The sequence below is a fragment of the Staurois parvus genome, unplaced genomic scaffold (assembly GCF_062004578.1).
Source record: "Staurois parvus isolate SC_StPar_1 unplaced genomic scaffold, SC_StPar_1.0 ptg000475l, whole genome shotgun sequence".
NCBI classification, from domain to species: domain Eukaryota; kingdom Metazoa; phylum Chordata; class Amphibia; order Anura; family Ranidae; genus Staurois; species Staurois parvus.
This window is the reverse complement of record NW_028318271.1, coordinates 6,717,949-6,736,701: the sequence shown is the minus strand read 5'-3', so window position 1 is coordinate 6,736,701 and position 18,753 is coordinate 6,717,949. Positions and strand designations below refer to the sequence as shown.

The 18,753-nt window shown below is 41.2% G+C and overlaps 1 protein-coding gene across 2 annotated transcripts in view; it reads right to left on the bottom strand.

Annotated features, from left to right (window-relative positions):
• PDZD2 (PDZ domain containing 2) overlaps positions 1-18,753 on the bottom strand; it is a 354,572-nt gene that overhangs the window by 55,340 nt on the left and 280,479 nt on the right. For both annotated transcript variants that reach the window (XM_089689464.1, XM_089689465.1), the window contains exons 15-18: positions 18,267-18,370; positions 16,702-16,870; positions 10,652-11,445; positions 8,594-8,738 (exon numbers count right to left, since the gene is read on the bottom strand). In XM_089689464.1, coding sequence (XP_089545590.1) covers positions 8,594-8,738; positions 10,652-11,445; positions 16,702-16,870; positions 18,267-18,370 — 1,212 coding nt within the window. The remainder of the gene's footprint in view (positions 1-8,593; positions 8,739-10,651; positions 11,446-16,701; positions 16,871-18,266; positions 18,371-18,753) is intronic.

The following is an 18,753-nucleotide window of genomic DNA, read 5'->3' as shown; positions in this document are numbered from 1 at the left end:
ATACTACAGAATGTACTTCCTATGAGCATTCATATAACTGCTGCTCCAAACCTGGCGAAACATGGATATAAATTTTTTATCTGGGAACCTGAAAAACAAATTCTGGAACCACAGAAATGAACTAAATCATCTTGACTGAAGCTTAAAAGCCATATTAAGGATTATAGCTATTAAGGATAGAGCTATAACGTATACTTCCTACATAACTTACATAAAATAAATTGTACACTTAAAAAAAAAAAAGGTAAGACTTTAAAATTTGTCTAATTTTAATAACATCCTTTTAGGAATTTAGGAATAAATAATTACGTGCTATTATTCTCCCTTTTGAATTGTCTACTTGAAGCTAATATATCATCAGTTATGGTTGAATGTAGCCTTTAAAATGATTGTTTACATCCAAAGTAAAAGGGTCACTATTTTACACTATTTGAAACAAATCAGTCAATTCCCCCTCCTGTGCAGCCATTGTGTTCTCCCGGGGTGGGGGGGAGCCATCTCCGCCGGGAGAACACAGTGATTACAGCTTTAATAGCCGCTAGCAATAATCGCATGTAAAATCTGGCAGGTTGGTCGTATCCAAACTGATCGATCGATCAATCAACTTGGGTACATTCAGCCTGCTCCTACATGGTTTCAATCTCTGCTGGTCCTTGCTGAACTGGCCGAGATTCAAACTATCTATGACCGTCTTTGGGCTCTGATGCATTATCACTGGTGCAGCACTTCACAAATTAAATAAATAAAAATAAAAAGGAGGCATATGTATTACTGTATATGAAGCTTTATACCATTACACTAATACATTAAGAGGTTTCATTTGGACTTTTTGGAATGTTTGTTTCTTACGTCTGTTGTGCCCTTATATTGACTTATATTGACTTTTTTCTCTTTATATTTTTTTAGGGAATTATCCTTTTAAAAAAGATTCTTCTACCTCCAAATCTATTTTTTTTATGCTTTTCTCTATGCGTTATTACTGGTGCCCGTTTCTAAAGAAATAAAATAAAAATTGGAAAAACAAAATTCCAAAGACAAAACAAAACTTTTCAAAGTCACAACTGTGTGGCTATTTCAGTATGGTGGGAGAGAAAAGCTGGAAAATCTGAATTCCAACGGCATAATCTCACGTTTTTTGACACAAGTTTCCACTGCTGAAAAAGGTCTGATGAATACCAAACTTTTATTCTAAATGTTTTTACTCTGATTTGAGGAGCCAAAGGCAGTATAATTTGAACACATATTGAAAGTGCCTTAACACTTCATATTCTAGACACTGCGGGTCAGGTAATGTGTTTTAAATAAAAGCACGCACATTTTCTCCAGGAATTCTTCACAAACAGGACATAGCAAAAGTCTAATATTCGGCGGTAGGAGTTTAGTCTATAAGCAGATTGCGTGTCCCATCTATAATTTTTCCTGAACTGCTTTTAGAAGGCTGGCAAAATACTCTAAAAATGTCAGCAATTCATGTTCAGATGGAATACTGGGATTAGATAAATAGAGGACCTTCACTTTCAAACAGCAATGATTAATTGTAAGTCTACTGATCGTCAGTCCTCCTAAAATTATTTTTAGTTCCCAAGCTATTTTGGAAAAATTTACAACAAAGCAAAATTACCGCAAAAATCTCAAATTTTGCTCATTCAGTTGTTTAAGCAAAATTTGTTGACAATTAAAAAAGGACTCTTAATTTTTTAGAGGGTTTGTTTTTTTTTGGTAGGTACTTAGGGTAATTTAGTTTGTTTGTTTTTTTTTTGCTTTTTGTGATTGATATTTATTAAAATGTTATATTCAAATTTTTATTCTACTTTCTTCATTGTCTGTTATTTTTGTTTTTTAAAGAAAAACAAAATAAATAGAGCTGATAACTAGACATTTTGGGGTTAATTTACTAAAAATGGAGAGTACAAAATCTGGTGCAGCTCTGATTAGAAACCAATCAGCTTCCACATTTTTTTTTTGGCAAAGTTTAATTTAACAAGCTGAAGTTAGAAGCTGGTTGGCTACCATGCAGAGCTGCACTAGATTTTCCACTGTCCAGTTTTAGTAAATCAACCCCTTTTTATCTACAAAAAGGATCACAATACTTGAATTCAGCTTCTATAGCCCCGAGCAGCCATTTAAATTATATGTAAACCCTAACAATGAACTTCTATTTGCTCCCTTTTAGTCTGTTAAATATACCATTGGAAGCAGTTTGTAATAATTAGAAAATTATACAAACAGACTTAAATAAATACACCCAAAGTCCAAAGAAAGTCCAAAGAAAGTCCAAAATTTGGAAAAATATGGAAAAATATAAGGTCCTCAATCTTGATCAATAAATACACACTGTTCCGGATAATTGGTGATGAATCCGGAACAGTGTATATTTATTGATCAAGATTGAGGACCTTATATTTTTCCATATTTTTCCAAATTTTGGACTTTCTTTGGACTTTGGGTGTATTTATTTAAGTCTGTTTGTATCATTTTCTTTTTATGTTGGTACTTCAGGGGAAGGATTGTGAAACGACTTAATTGGGTTTTATATTAAGGTGGGTTGTGTGCTGTCTCATTTGTATTCAGTTTGTAATAATTGTTTCATGAGTGCAATAAATACAATGTCAGATTCAGAATTGTCCTGTGCACCCTTCCTCTGTTTTAAATTGATTCTAAAGGTATCTTTTTTAAACAAAAATAACAAATGTCATACTTACCTGCTCTGTGCAGTGGTTTTGCAAACAGCAGTCCCAATCCTCCTCTTCTCGGGTCCCCCCGCCAGCACTCCAGGCTCCTCCTCCCTGCTGAGTGCCACCTTCTATAAGGGCACTCGTGTCTGCTTGCTCCTGAGCCAGCTGTGTCCATTAACCCACAGAGTGCAGCTCAGCCCCACCCTCTTCTATTTCCTCACTGACTGTGATTGACAGCAACAGAAGCCAATGGTTTCCACTGCTGCCTATCTTTCCAATAAGGAGAGAGCTGGTGTTCTTGGGCACATCGCTGGATCGAGATAAAGCTTGGGTAATGGGAGTATATATAACAGGTAAGTACAAGAGGTGCGGGGAGGAGGGGGAACTGCTTACAGGTTTTAACCTTAATACATAGAATGCATTAAGGTGAAAAAAAAAGAAAAAAAAAACTTGTACATTTAGAGCCACTTTAGGGAATCTAATTATCCCCCCTAGGATTTATCTTGGACGGTATGATTAGTCTGTATGCTGTGGAGAACAGGATAGGGACAGGATAGGGTACATTTGAGTATTATATCAAGACATCTAGGTAGGGGTGATGCTGCAAAGGCCACAGAACTTCTGTGTGTTGTCAGTGCACATCAGGGCTTAAGAATTGAGTACATTTCCGGCAGATTAGCAGATCATCCTGCATTTGCAGGGTTTTTAATGAAAAAACAAAAGCAAAAACAGAGAAATATGCATGTATTGCAGAGATGTACTGCATTTCTTTTTCATTTCTGCACTGACAAACATTTTAACGTTTATTATATTCCTAAAAAACACGAAAAACACCCTAATGTGACCCATGAGAGAAGTATGAGATCTGCCATTGCTGGCCTCTATTTGAAATGCAAACTGCCTGGCTCTATTGGACTTTAGTACTTTTGAGGCAACAAGCATGTTGTAAATTGTCAAAAAAGTGCCAAAGTTCCTTATCTCTATACTTCTGAGCCATGCACTTAGAGCATGGAAAACAAAGTATGAACAAGACAGCCAGGGAATTTGCATTCTTAAAAACAGGACAGCAATTGCACAGTTCTTTTGTGGCAGATGCCCTTTAATTTGCTTTCTCCATTGACTACAAAGCATCATTTTACCAAATTGGTGAAATTTTACCAAAATTGCTGGGAAATGAGAACTCTCAGTTTTGCTCATCCCCAGTAGGCAAATATAAAAGACCCCCACTTAAATCAGATGTTTTAACCTTTTCATCACTAGTGGTCATCAGACCAAAATTAGCAAGGTCTGTAAATACTGGTTAACAAGACAATAACTCTAGGACTAATTTGCATCTTTAACAAGAGAAAAATAAATACACCAACAGCTGTCAATGTCACCGCCAGCTGTTTACAAACAAAGAAATTAGTTTGGCCACATCCGAAAATTACTAGAAAAATAATGTGAACTGAATAGATCAAGTCCAACATACAAAAATACCGGACTTTACTGGCTCAGCATGGGAGACAACAGATATTCATAAAACATAATGCATTTTATTATAAACATTAAAATAGGTTAAAACAGAAAAAAAAAAGGATGCCCCCAAATGATCAACCAACAGGGCCAAAATTAGGCTTCCTGCTATGAATACCGGAAGTGCTCAATATGAATATTTACAGTATATGTCTGGTACAATGGTGAGCCCCAACATAATAATTGTAGATTTCTGGTTATGAAGGTCAGAGGTCAACGCGTTTCTCCAACACTGTGGCTTCTTCAGGACCCAGTAAAGGCTTTTGCGTTTGGATACAGTGTTTATTATTATTATACGGTATTTATATAGCGCCAACAGTTTGCTCCACATTTTACAATATAACGGGAGACAATACTGTTCAATACAAGAGGGTTATGAGGGCCCTGATCCTTGGAGCTTACAATCTATGTAAGTATCTTTTAAGTTCTGTGTCATATATTGTTGGTAGGCAGCCACACTGGAACTCCTTAGGGAAATTCCTAGTTGTAGTTATATGTGTATATTGTTTTATCTTATTTGGACTTTTTCCACAGAGTAAAATTTGAATATTGCTAGTCTTCAGCCACTTGGTTGGCTTCTGTTTTTTCTGCAACTCATCTATTTGCTCTGCAATTTCAGTGAGTATGCCTATTTGGTATATATTAGATAATCTAACAGGCTGCCTTTACACATAACTCGTAGCTGTAATATGCTATTTCATATTTCTGTGTCCTTATTTTGCCCACCGCAAGTTCTGCGTGGTGGGGCTTTTACCCTATTGCCCCTGTGTCCGCCCCATGACCCTTTTGAATGCCCCATGATTCACCACATTGATGTGAAAATATCCATATCTATGATCCTATTGAAAATGTATGATCTGTAGCTACAGTGGGGATCGAAAGTTTGGGCACCCCAGCTAAAAATTTGTATTAATGTGTATAAAGGAGCCAAGGAAAGATGGAAAAGTCTCCAAAAGGCATCAAATTACAGATTAGACATTCTTATAATATGTCAACAAAAGTTAGATTTTATTTCCATCATTTACACTTTCAAAATAACAGAAAACAAAAAAATGGCGTCTGCAAAAGTTTGGGCACCCTGCAGAGTTAATATCTTGTACTGCCCCCTTTGGCAAGTATCACAGCTTGTAAACGCTTTTTGTAGCCAGCCAAGAGTCTTTCAATTCTTGTTTGAGGTATCTTTGCTCATTCTTCCTTACAAAAGTCTTCCAGTTTTTTGAGATTTCTGGGCTGTCTGTCACGCACTGCTCTTTTAAGGTCTATCCATAGATTTTCAATTATGTTGAGGTCAGGAGATTGTGAAGGCCATGGCAAAACCTTCAGTTTACGCCTCTTGATGTAATCCCCCGTGGATTTCGAGGTGTGTTTAGGATCATTATCCATTTGTAGAAGCCATCCTCTCTTTAACTTCAGCTTTTTCACAGATGGCATCAAGTTACCATCCAACATTTGCTGAAATTTTATTGAATCCATTTTTCCTTCTACTCGTGAGATGTTCCCTGTGCCACTGGCTGCAACACAACCCCAAAGCATGATTGATTCAACCCCATGCTTAACCGTTGGACAGAGTTTCTTTTCATTAAATTCTGTGCCCTTTCTTCTCCAAACGTACCTTTGCTCATTCTGGCCAAAAAGTAAAATTTTAACCTCATCGGTCCACAGAACTTGTTTCCAAAATGCATCAGGCTTGTCTATATGTTCATTTGCAAAGTTCAAACGATGATTTTTGTGGTGAGGACGTAGAAGAGGTTTTCTTCTGATGACTCTTCCATGAAGACCATATTTGTACAAGTATCTCTTTATAGTGGAATAGTGTACCACAACTCCACAGGGATGACCAGAGACTGCGGACAGCACAGGGATGACCAGAGACTGCGGACAGCACAGGGATGACCAGAGACTGCGGACAGCACAGGGATGACCAGAGACTGCGGACAGCACAGGGATGACCAGAGACTGCAGACAGTACAGGAGATGACTGCTGACCTTTGGGGAGGGGGGGGGGGGGGAGTGGGTACCTGAATTTGACAGGTACCCGCTCTTACTTCCACGGAGTTGTTCTTTGATCTTACCTGTTCCTCTATCCAGCCGCGCGCTGTCTTCCCGGCTTCTGTAGTGTCGGCGCTCGGCATGACAGCCGGGTGCCCAGTACGCATGAGCGAGAAGCACTTGCGCTTTGTGATTGGTCTGGCAGCTTCTGGGATCTGTCATGTGTCCCAGGTACCGCCTTACCATTCACAAAAAGCACCGCTTCTTGCGCATGCGCACTTGGCACCCGGCTGTCAAGCCCACACTACAGAAGCCGGGAAGACAGCGCGCCGCTGGATAGAGGAACAGGTAAGGTCAAAGAACAACTTCGTGGAAGTAAGAGCGGGTACCTGTCAGATTCAGGTACCCGCTCCCCACCTCCCCAAAGGTCAGCAGTCATCTCCATAAGGTCCCGCTGCAGAGCTGAGCGGCTGGCCCGGTATTCTGACACGGCGGTGGTGGAAATACCGGACCGGCCGCTCCATATTCGCTCCATAAGACGCACTGACATTTTCCCCCTTTTTTGGGGCGGAAAAAAGTGCGTCTTACGGAGCGAAAAATACGGTATTATATTTGTGCTCACCGTTTTACCAGACATATACGGTTTAAATTCATATTGACCACTTTTGGTATTAATAGCAGGGAGCCTAAAATTGGCCCTGTTGGTTGATCCTTTGTACCTTTTTCTTTTTCTATTTCAACGTTTTTTAATGTTTATAATAAAATGTATTATGTTTTCTGAATATGTGTCGTCTCCAATGCTGAGCCAATAAAGTCCGGTATTTTTGTATGTTGGGCTTGATCCATTCAAGTCCACATTATTTTCCTCTGTTTACAGACAAAGCCATGTGTTTACCATGTCAAGGATCGAGAAGCACCAGGAACCAGTTGGTTCCTAGCTGTCAGAGGACACAGGAGCCAGAAACTATACTGAGTGTCCTTTTATAAACACAGAAAGGAGCAACAGTACATAACTCAAGACTGTCATAAATTTCCTTGTTGATGACAAGTCAGAGCTACATATTAATTCAGGTCATTGCCCTATCTATCTATCTATCTATCTATCTATCTATCTATCTAAGTATTGCTCAATGTACCAGTGTTCACAACTGTTTGATGCTCAATTTCATTTTCTTCTACTCCCAGCCATGCCCACTGTGTCCTCTGGTCATTTACTTCCACTTTCACCCATGCCTTCTTCTGTCCCTCTATGATTATTCTTCTCCACTCCCATGCATGCACACTTTCCTCTCTGGTCACTCTCCTACAATTCCACCCATTCCCACTCTGGTCTTTCTACACTTCCATCCATGCTCAATCTGCTCATATAACATTTTCCTAAACTTTCAGCTATGCCCATGCTCCTCTCTGGGCATTCTCTTCTATATGTACCCATTTTCACTCTGTGCTCTGGTAATTCTGAATTTCCACTAATGTCCACTGTGCTCTCATCATTCCCTTACACTTCCACCCATGTCCACTCTACTATCTGGTCTCTGATCTCTGCTTCCATTCATGCCCACTCTGCTCTTTCACCTACACTTCCACCCATGCCCAATCTACTTATATGTCATTCTCTTAAACTTCCAGCCATGCCCATAATCCTTCCCACCCATGTCCACTCATTTATTATTATCCATCTCAACATCCACTGTCATGGTTCACATGACTGTCATATGCCTTTAAGTGTTATTTGTATTTTGTCTCTGCTCCTTCCCTTCCTTTGGTTTAGTTCATGCTGTATAGATAGCTCCACCCCTTTGTTCATGTTCCCAGTAATGCACCTCAGCTTCAAGCCTCATGTCTCATGGAGTAGATCACATTATGATCTTTTGACCTATCTGATGTTCATTGTAAGATTCTCTCAGTTTATGGAATAAATTTCACAAGATCTACAAGGTGTCATCTGATCGAGTCACTGCCTGTGTTATTCAACTAAGATTGGAGTTATCGCTATCTCATCACAACTGTAAGTTACAGAGATCACACTTTCAATGCTTAGATTGGAGAGACAGAATATCCACCCATGCCCAATCTGTTTTCTGGTCATTCTCTTTCACTTCAATCCATGCCCACCCTCCTCTTTGGTAACTTTTAAATTCCATCCCAAAAGCCTTTTTTTGTACTTCTATGAATTTTCTCCTCCTTTCCTATGATTATACTCTCACACTTCCATCCTGTTGGACCAATTTTGTACTACAGATGTATACGAAAACAAGCTGTAATTCTTTAATTACCAAATCATTACCATTATCAAATTATACAAATGAATTAAGACACATTTACTAAAGTATATACAATATTTCTTTGAATAAAAAAAAAAACAACAAAAGCATTATTTATGCATACAATTGATAGCCTGATATGTGTTTTACCTGACACAGGTTTTCGGACCTCCAAGGTTACAGCTGAGGGTAAAGACTGGACGTAATCGCAGGTTTCCTGGTAAGACATGTCTCTCACTTGGATGCCATTTATTGAGAGGATCTCATCTCCAGGAGCTAACTTTCCCATAGATTCCTGGTCGCGATGAAAGAAGAACATTGACAGGGATGAAATTGTAATGAAAATGACCCTTTCTTTTTTATACAAATTAAAGGGATGCTAGCATTTTGAGTTATCATTTGGACATTTGTCTGAAAGTAGTTATTTGCATAATTCTACACACCTGTTTTCATATTTTAACACTCATCTACCTTATAAATGTTTGTAAGCGTGTCCTTAAATGACTACAGAGTGGAAATCAATTACAGGACAGCCCATTTATGGAAAGGTTAACAGAGCATTGTCCATCAGGAACAAAAAGAGCATTAAACCAAAATCACTTTTCTGTGTTATTCAGAAAAACAGGCATTTCAAACAAGCAGATAAGGCAGCCCCACTATATGGCCAAAGTTGTGGACACCCATATGAGCTTCCTGGACAAAACCATGGGTATTAATATGACGTTGCAGCCCCCCAACCCAAACCCTTTGCAGGTTCAACAGTCTCCAAGGTTTTCCACTAGATTTTGGAGTGTCTGTAGGAATATGTTCACGTTCAGCCAAAAGACAGTTTGTGAGGTCAGGTACTAATGTTGGATGAGAAGACCTGATTTGTCAGTGTTTCAATTCATCCTAGAAATGTTCACTGGGGTTGAGGTCAGAGCTCTGTGGAGGCCACCTACATCCTTTCTTCCCACTAATACAAGATACTATTTCTCAAAATGACACCAACAATGATGTACTATTTCTCCCGCTGACACCAACAATGGGGCACTATTCCTCCCACTGATATTAATGATAGGGCACTATTTATTCCTCCCACTGATATCAATGATGGGTCACTATTCCTCCCACTGACACCAATGATTGGTCACTGTTCCTCCCACTAACAGTGCTGGGGCACTATTCCTCCTGCCGACTGCTGACACCAATGATGGGGCACTATTCCTCCCACTGACACCAATCATGGGGCACTATTCCTCCCACAGACACCAATGATGGGACACTATTCCTCTCACTGATGATATCAATGATGGGAAATTTCCTCCCACTGACACTAATAATGGGGCACTATTTCTGTCACTGACACCAACAATAGGCCCTATTTCTCCCATTGACCCAATGGCCACAATCTGGCCCCCTTAAAGTCTGAAGGACTGAAGTGATCCTTGTCTAGATGCTTGCCTTTATCCGGCCCTTGGGGCATTTTTCCTACCACTAATACAAGACACAATTCTCCAAATGACACCAACAATGGAGCATAAGTCCCATTACTGACATAAACAATGGGGCACGAATTCTCCCATTGACATCAACGATGGGGCACTATTCCTCAACCTGACACCAACAATGGGGCATTATTTCTCCCGCTGACACCAACAATGGGGCACCACTCCTCCCACAGATACCAAAGATAGGGCACTATTCTTCCCATTGCTACCAAAGATGGATCACTATTCCTCTCACTGATACCAACGTTGGGTCACTATTCCTATCACTGACACCTACCACTGATGGGTCACTATTCCTCCCACTGACACCACTGATGGGGCACTATTCCTCCCACTGACACCAATGATGGGGCACTATTCCTCCCACTGACACCAATGATGGGGCACTATTCCTCCCACTGACACCAATGATGGGGCACTATTCCTCCTACTGACACCAATGATGGGGCACTATTCCTCCCACTGACACCAATGATGGGATGCTATTCCTCTCACTGATGATACCAATCATGGGCAATATTCCTCCCACAGACACCTATGGGGCACTATTTCTGCCACTGACACCAAAAATAGGGCCCTATTCCTCCCATTGATCCAATGGCCACAATCTGACCCCCTTAAAGTCTGAAGGACAGTAAACTAGCCCCTTGTTTAGAAAGTTTCATACCACTGCCAAAGATCAACAAATGGAAAAGGAGGTGAAAACACTTGGCCTTACCTTGCCTGTTTCTCCTTGTGGTCTTATACCAGTAATTATAACTTTAACAGGAGATTGTTTGATTTCCAAATCTAACCCAACTGACTCATATTCACTGCAGAGCAGCTCAACAGTCTCAGTGCTGCATCGTCCCAACATTTCCACTCCTTCTGATTTCTTCAGGACTTGAGTTGTTTTTGAGGCCTTTGCAGAGGACCTGTTGTCCTCATTTTTATGCTTAGAGGCATTGGGATTTTCAGTACTTAACATGCTCTTGACTCGAGTTACAGCTTTGTGTTCTAGCTTGGGAGACCTCTTGCTTTCAGACTGTCCTTCCTGAGGATCTTTTATCCCCAAAGTACTTGGATGATTCTCAGTCCTAGTAGTATATTCAAAAGATTTAATGGCAATAAATGGTGAGTCCACAATATGTTCCACTGAGCTGTCTTCAGATTCCACAGAGCTACTGCACAAAGAGGTCCCAGTTTCCCCAAGAATACTTCTTGGCAGGTCATCAGGTGGAACTTCTTCATCAATCTCTAGGGAAGGAGTTGTCATAACAATGCCAGAATCCTCATCACCGTTCTTTTTAGTATCGCAGAAATGTCTCTCCTCTTTTTTGACAAAATCATCCTCTTCGCTGGCATCGTCGTCATCGTAGCAGACGATCCTTCTCTGCCGCTGAAGAGGGCTTCTTATGGACTGTGGACTATCCTCAATACTGGATTGCCGAAAGGCTACATGTTTTTCAGAAGTATGAACACCGCCATTTCTCTGAGAGAAACAAGAAGTCTGTCCTTTTGTAGCCCCATTTTCTTTACATTGAAGGAGAATAAAAAGGAAACAAAAATAATCATGAGAATAACCTAAAACATTGTAAACCTTAAAATATTTGCTTAAATGCAGACTCTACTGTTGACCAGAGGCAGATTCTGTAGATTTTTTTTAGCAATTATTATCAGGGATTCAGGCCCTTTATTTTAGGAGGTTGGTCCAATAACTTTTTTGCTCACAGGGGATCGAATACACACGACACATGGTGCTCCGTAGAAAAATAATCTCCCTAACATGGCAAAAAAACCCTCACAAGGGTTCTGATCCCTTAATACTCTGCCCAAAATTGGAAAAAGTGTTTTACATGTACTATAACCACTTTTGCCCTACCCATTGTGGTTTTACTGCGGCCGGTCCGGCTCCGCTGCACCAGATCACGTGATCCAGCATTTCCGGGTAGGGGCTCACCGCGCACCCACCGCCTCACCTGGGCTGTCGTACGCTACAGCGCAAGTTGGTCAGCAAGTCCCGGCCAATGATTTATGGCCGGAACCTGCTGATCGGCTTAGCGAATGACAGTACAGAGCCTTGTGTTGACAAACAGCACAAGGCTCTGTACAGACATCATCGATGTGGCCATTTTAAATCCCTGCAGGTAGATAAAACAGTCACATTGCTTAGCAAAAGCAACACATTGTTAGGCACACAGTTAACCCTCTGATTGCCCCTACATGTTAAGCCCTTCCTAGTCAGTGTCATTTGTACAGTGACAGTGTATAGCATCAGCACTGATCACTGTATTAGTGTCACTGGAGATGTTAGTGTCTTTTAGTCAGTTCCCACCCAGCGTCAGTGTCAGATTGCCTACCGCACTATCACAATCCCACTACAAGTCGTTGATCATTATTAGTATTAAAAAAAAAATTCAGTATATATGCACCATCTTTTGTAGAAGCTGTAACGTTCTCATGAACCAAATAATATACACTTCTTAGGATTTTTTTTAACCAAAAGACATGTAGCATACATTTTGGCTTACATTTATGAAGAAATTAGATTTTTTTCATCTGATATGTTTTATAACTGAAAATAGAAAATATTGGTTTTTTTTCACAAATGTTTGGTCTTTTTTCATTTCTATGAAACACTTAATATAAAAAAAACCCAGTGGTGATCAATACCACCAAAAGGAAGCTCTATTTGTGTGAAAAAAAGGATATAAAATTTTATGTAGATACAGTTTTGCATGACCGCACAATTGCTAATCAAAAGTAACGCAGTGCCGAATAGCAAAAAAAAAATGCCCTGGTGATAAAACCTTCCAGAGCACAAGTAGTTAAATTAAATATGACTGCCGGGGCCTAATGCTAGGGAATCTGTTTATTATGCACATGGAATGGCTCTCCCACTTTCTTTCCTGTAAAACATAAGTCGATGAGCTGCATGCCATTTCATTTCTTTGCTGTGGCTCTCACTACATGCATAGAGTCACTTTCTCATCTAGGAAAATGAACTGACTCTGGCTGGCAGCTCAGACTACAGACATTCCCGTGGTGGAGTTTTTTTTCTTCCAAGAAAATGTCCAACCATTGGCCTTAATTCATGGAACAGCTTAAGCCTGTTGCACAAAAGAAAGCATTACCCCTAATTTATGAGACGACCCCCTCCAGTTTACTGCATACTACAAACATGGCAGACAAGCTGGAAGACGGCGAGGTCTGTAATTTCTGGGTCCAAAACATTATCGCTCTCACACTTGGTTCCCAGAAAAATCTATTTTCCAGCCTCTTAAACAGCAGATTTGACTCTAGTGAAAGGTACAGTGAGCACTTACTTTTGTCACTCCCGGAAGGCAGGTGACATATAAAAAGGAACATATAAAAGGTTTTATGGGCCCGGCTTATATACTGCTGAAAAAGAGAGTGAATAGTCACTGAAGGACAATAGTCACCTAATGTATAACAACTACAGCGATAACCTGATTCCTTGCTATAGACTGCACAGGAACATTGGATTTACTGAGACAGGGCCAAAGTCATGATGTGAAGAGGAAAAGCAACAATAAAAGGTAAGACAATTTTGGGCCAAAATTGCTTCTTTTTAAAGTTTTCAAAGAGTGGAGAAGGGTTAGGCTGGTGTCTATGACTCTTGTGCTGAGACAGTCACTGAGATAGGAAGCAAGAGGAATCTCCCAACAGAGGACACAAAAGTAATAAAAAGTATTTGTTTTAACTCCTTTGTAAGTGCAAAATACAAAAACAAAACAGCAAAAAAACAACTAGTCACATAAATATAAAGTCATATGATAAGTTATATTCATTCCAGGGGCGGACTGACCATTTGGAAACTCGGGCACTGCCCGAGGGCCCGGGGTCAGTAGGGGGCCCCATGAGATGCCCCTGGTACCTTTTTCATAGGCTTTTTTGAGTTTGGGCAAGGACACAGGGGCCCCTTGATCCCCTATTGCCCGGGGGCCCCATGAGTTTGTCAATCCGCCCCTGATTCATTCCCACACTACTGATATATGACTTTACCTTATCTCGCACTGCTCCATAGGGGTTATTACGAAAAACCCAATGCTTATGGCTATGGAGGAGCTTGTGACCTCCTCCCATGGGGCAGTGCTTAAAGCGATACTACACTGCATTGGAACACAACAAACCAAAGGTGCTATTTAATTCATTTTTAATAGTCAAAGCAAATTCACCCATCCATCCATTTCTCTATGCTTTGTTTTGCTTAGCATTTCTGGCCATGGCCATCTTGAGTAAAGGTAGGTGATTCATGTAGCATTTACTAGCTGGAATCCTTCTGCCCTTCGCTCAGGCATGCAAACAGGAGGGTGTGCTTAGCTGAGAGAACCCCTCCTCCCCTCCTGAAGACTCCTGGGATGTATGGGATTTGCCTAGGTGCAGAAACCAGGAAGTTACTAAAGAAATGTAAAAAACTGTAAAATAAAATATACTTTCCTATCTAATTACTATTGCTAGCAGCACCAGAATTTACAGTAGTTAATATTGATCAAGAGAGAGCAAAGTTCTACTTTAAGGGTAGGCTTTGAAGAGACTCTGATCAAAGTGGCAGTACCTCCCTGAAACGGTAAAATGTAATACATTGCAGTTTGCCAGTCCTTGGCTGTAGTGGCTGCATTTGTTTTATTTTTTCAGGCTTTCTCGTTTCTTTATTTTCACCGAGGGATTTTCCAAGTAATACACTTTTTGTCCCTGGGTGACCATGCTCACTTGCTCCACTGTATCTATGGAGGAGCAACTCTCCTTATGCCTGGTACAAACTATGAGTTTTTTTTTCCCATGAGGAGGTCTCTGTACTAATTATGTGATGAAAGTACAACGATCTACCCGCTGAGCTATTGTGTTCTGACAGGGAGACCTGCCATTGGCTGATTGGATGCCGATCAGCAGATGTTTTTCCAGCATGCCCCTTTTCCAGAAGCCAGATGTTCGGTTGGCTTCTGTTGGACAACCTGCTGTACACATGGGCCGAATGTTGGCCGGTTTCTGTTGAACCGGCAGATATTGTGTACCAGGCTTTAGTTTTACTGCAAACACCGTCTGCTTATACCTATTAGCCCCCATTCACACAGATGTGATTTGACTGTTCAAATCGCATGACAAGTCTCATCCATTGATCGGTAATGAAACCGTTCTTCAACGGAGACGCACCGATTTGAAAAGTAGTTCCTGCATTACTTTTGCCGATTTCAGATGCTACTTGCATAGACATCTGTGCATAAAGCCGCACAGATGTCTGCAAAGTCGCATTGACATGCGACTTTGAACTTGTGCGATTTCAACTGAAGTCACATGATTTCCAAGTCGCATTCAGTGTGCTTAAGCAGATGGGTACTTTTGTCATTTACAGAAAATAGTTGGAAAAGCTGATAAGAACGTTTGATACTGCAGTTCAGGGCATGGGAAGTTACAAGGATACTGCATTTCTAACAGGGACCTTGCAGAAAATGTACTTCGCCTAAAAAAGAAAACTCATGTAGCCATCACATCTAAGGACTGGCAAGCTGTAATATATTACATTTTGGTCTTTATGTCTCTTCCTATCCTGCATGATTGGTGAAACTGAAAAATAATTTCCTTGTGTATGAAATATGAAGGTTCGCATGGGTGGACCCCCAATCAGTTTCCTTTCAGCATAGCCCTATAACCCGATACATAGGTTGAGATTTGTACACGTCACTCCCTAGCCACGATCCACCGGGCCAGTGGCCGTCGTTTGCTTCTGCTGGTGAATGGGCAGTGAACAGAAAGGTGAGCACTCAGGATGGTTGACACAAAGGGGTAGAGTTACTAAAACTGGAGCACTCAGAATCTGGTGCAGTTGTGCATGGCAGCCAATCAGCTTCTAACTTCAGCTTCTTTAATTAAGCTTTGGCAATAAAACCTGGAAGATGATTGGTTTCTATGCAAAGATGCACCAGATTTATCAGTTTTAGTAAATAACCCCCAAATGGTGTAAAGCATTAGAAAACAGATGTGACCTCTGCTGAATTGCAGGCTTTGGACAGTGTTGTCACTCTCTCCTTGCTATAATGCCACACATGACATGGTCCAGCAAGAAATGTAAGGGAGTGACAGAGAACAGGGGAGGTATACATTTTTGACACGTAAAGAAATCTCTTTCTATATGGCTGAACAGTGTATAAAGGCCGGTTCACACTACACGCATTTCAGTTGCTTTTTTCCTGCATCCAAAACTCACAGAAAGTAGGTTATATGGTTGACAATGTCAGTGCTTGCAGTTCCAGCGTGTTCTGATTGCAGAAAAAAAGTAGAACATGCTGCAATTTTTCTGCACAGAACTGCACTAGAACATGGTAAAACGCATCAAAAACACACCAGAATGCACCCAAATGCACCAAAAACGCACATGTCCCTATTTAAATTGAAGAAAAAGAGGGGGAAAATTAACTGGAATGCATAAATATGCACTGGAACATGTCAAAATCCCGCATGCAGAAACGCATCCGGAACATATCTGGACTGCGTTTCTATAGTGTGAATCGGCCCTTAAACTATCTGGCTGAAGCTAGCCTTTAAAAGAAGTTACCCACCGCAGTGGGCTGTTCACAGACGTGCAGTGATGGGGTTCAGAGGCTGCACACAAATAACACAATGAAGATCCCTAGGGATTGTTACACAGGAATGAATTAGAGGCCACACAGATGAACGGATGTCAGGTGCAAAGTCACAATTCTCATCATTCTACATCTTGCCGGCACACAGACAGAGCCTGTTTAGAAGTGAATGGGAAGTCGGTCTTACTGGCAGCACTGAAAGGAACAGTGTTTTCCTCCACAGAGCTACTGGCGCTTCTCAGACGCAGCTGCTCCTCGTCACTGGAGCCGGTCACCGCGATGTCAGAGAGGGAAGACTGGCTGGGGGTATCCTGGGAGAAGTACTGTGATAACTCTGCTTCGGAACTCACCGAGCCCTGCCGACAAGAAAAACATATACGTTAGTGGTATTGCAGGGTTTTTAAAGGTTCTGATCAGTGGCTAAATCGTTAGGACGTCTGCCTGGCAGTATTAGGGTCGTTGGTTTGACTCCCAAGCACGGCACCACCTGCCTGGAGTTTGTATGTTCTACCTGTGCCTGCTAGTGTTTCCTCCAGGTACTCCAGTTACCTCCCACACTCCAAAGACATGCTGGGAGGTTAATTGGATCCTGCCTAAATTGGCCCTAGTATGTGTATGTATGAATGTGAGTTAGGGACTTTAGATTGTATGTGTATGTGGGTTAGGGACTGATGTGAATGTACAATACATATGTATATGTAAAGCGCTACACAAATTGATGGCGCTATCAAGGGCGGACTGACCATTTGGAAACTCCGGCACTGCTCGAGGGCCCGGGGTCAGTAGGGGGCCCCATGAGATGCCCCTGGTACCTTTTTCATAGGCTTTTTTGAGTTTGAGCAAGGGCACAGGGGCCCCATGATCCCCTTTTGCCCGGGGGGCCCCCATGAGTTGTCAGTCCGCCCCTGGGCGCTGTATAAGTACCTGTAGTAAATAAATAAGTAGTCCATTGACACCTAGCACATGCATTGTACAACATTGCTTGATATGCCAAAATGCTTTCTAGTACATGGGAAAAAAACTAAAAACAGTGGAGAGTAGACAAGAAAAAAAGGAGATATAAAGTCTCAGGAGAGGTCCTTGAGTGTAGTATTAGGGTTTCAGTCATCTGCATTACATTACATTATATGTAAATAAAAAAAGTGTTATAGGACCAATAATCGGTAGGGTTGCAGGACAGCCAAAACTAAAGAATCAAGCAACAGGATAAGTAAGGCATAGGGGGAATATTTCTGTCCCCGAGCCGATATAGAATCCTTTTGATGCTTGCCAGGGTGATTACTCAGATATTCCTGTGCCAAAATGGCAGATCACAATGGGTTATATATTGTATGTGAGGAAACAAACCCCAAAATTACAACAAAGGAATCCATGTGGAAGTGAATGCCTGAGAAAATCTTTTACATCAAGGACTGGTCTTTAATGAACTACATACGATCATCAACGTGTTTCGTGGTGCTGACAACAGCCACTTCATCAGGTGTAGGTGAACACTTTCAGGCTGCAGAGTGGTGATCCGTACTGTTGCTTACACACGCACACACACACACACACATGAAAAGCAGCCAATCCAAGGCTGAGACTGGATGCTAAGACATAGTGTGGTACATTTATATGATAGACATACAAAGAATAGGAAACATCCATAAAACATGCATGCCGGTACAGTAACACAAACTCTTCTGCATTTACGTATATGTTAAACTGTATATTGTCCCTTTAATACTGTAGAATATTGCCCTCTTTACATACTCGGCTTGCAGGCTCCAGGAAGCGTTTCATAGTCCAGCTGAGTGGTGCTGATGCGTCCATTTGTTTTGGCTTCACAGTTGGAGATGGGCTCTTTAAATGCAGACCTGAAGGATTAGAATAGAAACACATTTTGGTTCACTGGCATAGTGCAAGAGTAGCCCAATGTGAATAAGGTGGACTACAAATACCACGTTATACCCTGCTAATGACTGGTTGTTGTTGCAGCTGCTGATTAGTAGTCAAGGCACATTCAGCCATGTAACAATTATTACCTGTCCAAGACTTCCTAGCACCATTTCACGAACTTTTATATGACCCACCTTATTCCTAGACAATCAACATCTGCCAAGACAAATCCTATAGTGATGGGTTTACAGCCAACTCCAAGGTTTCCCCACTACGTCTGGTCCCCTGTGGAGCACCCTAACACATTTTCCCCAGGTATCTCTGGTCCAGCTGCATGACTTCATATTTCCCCATTGGTGGG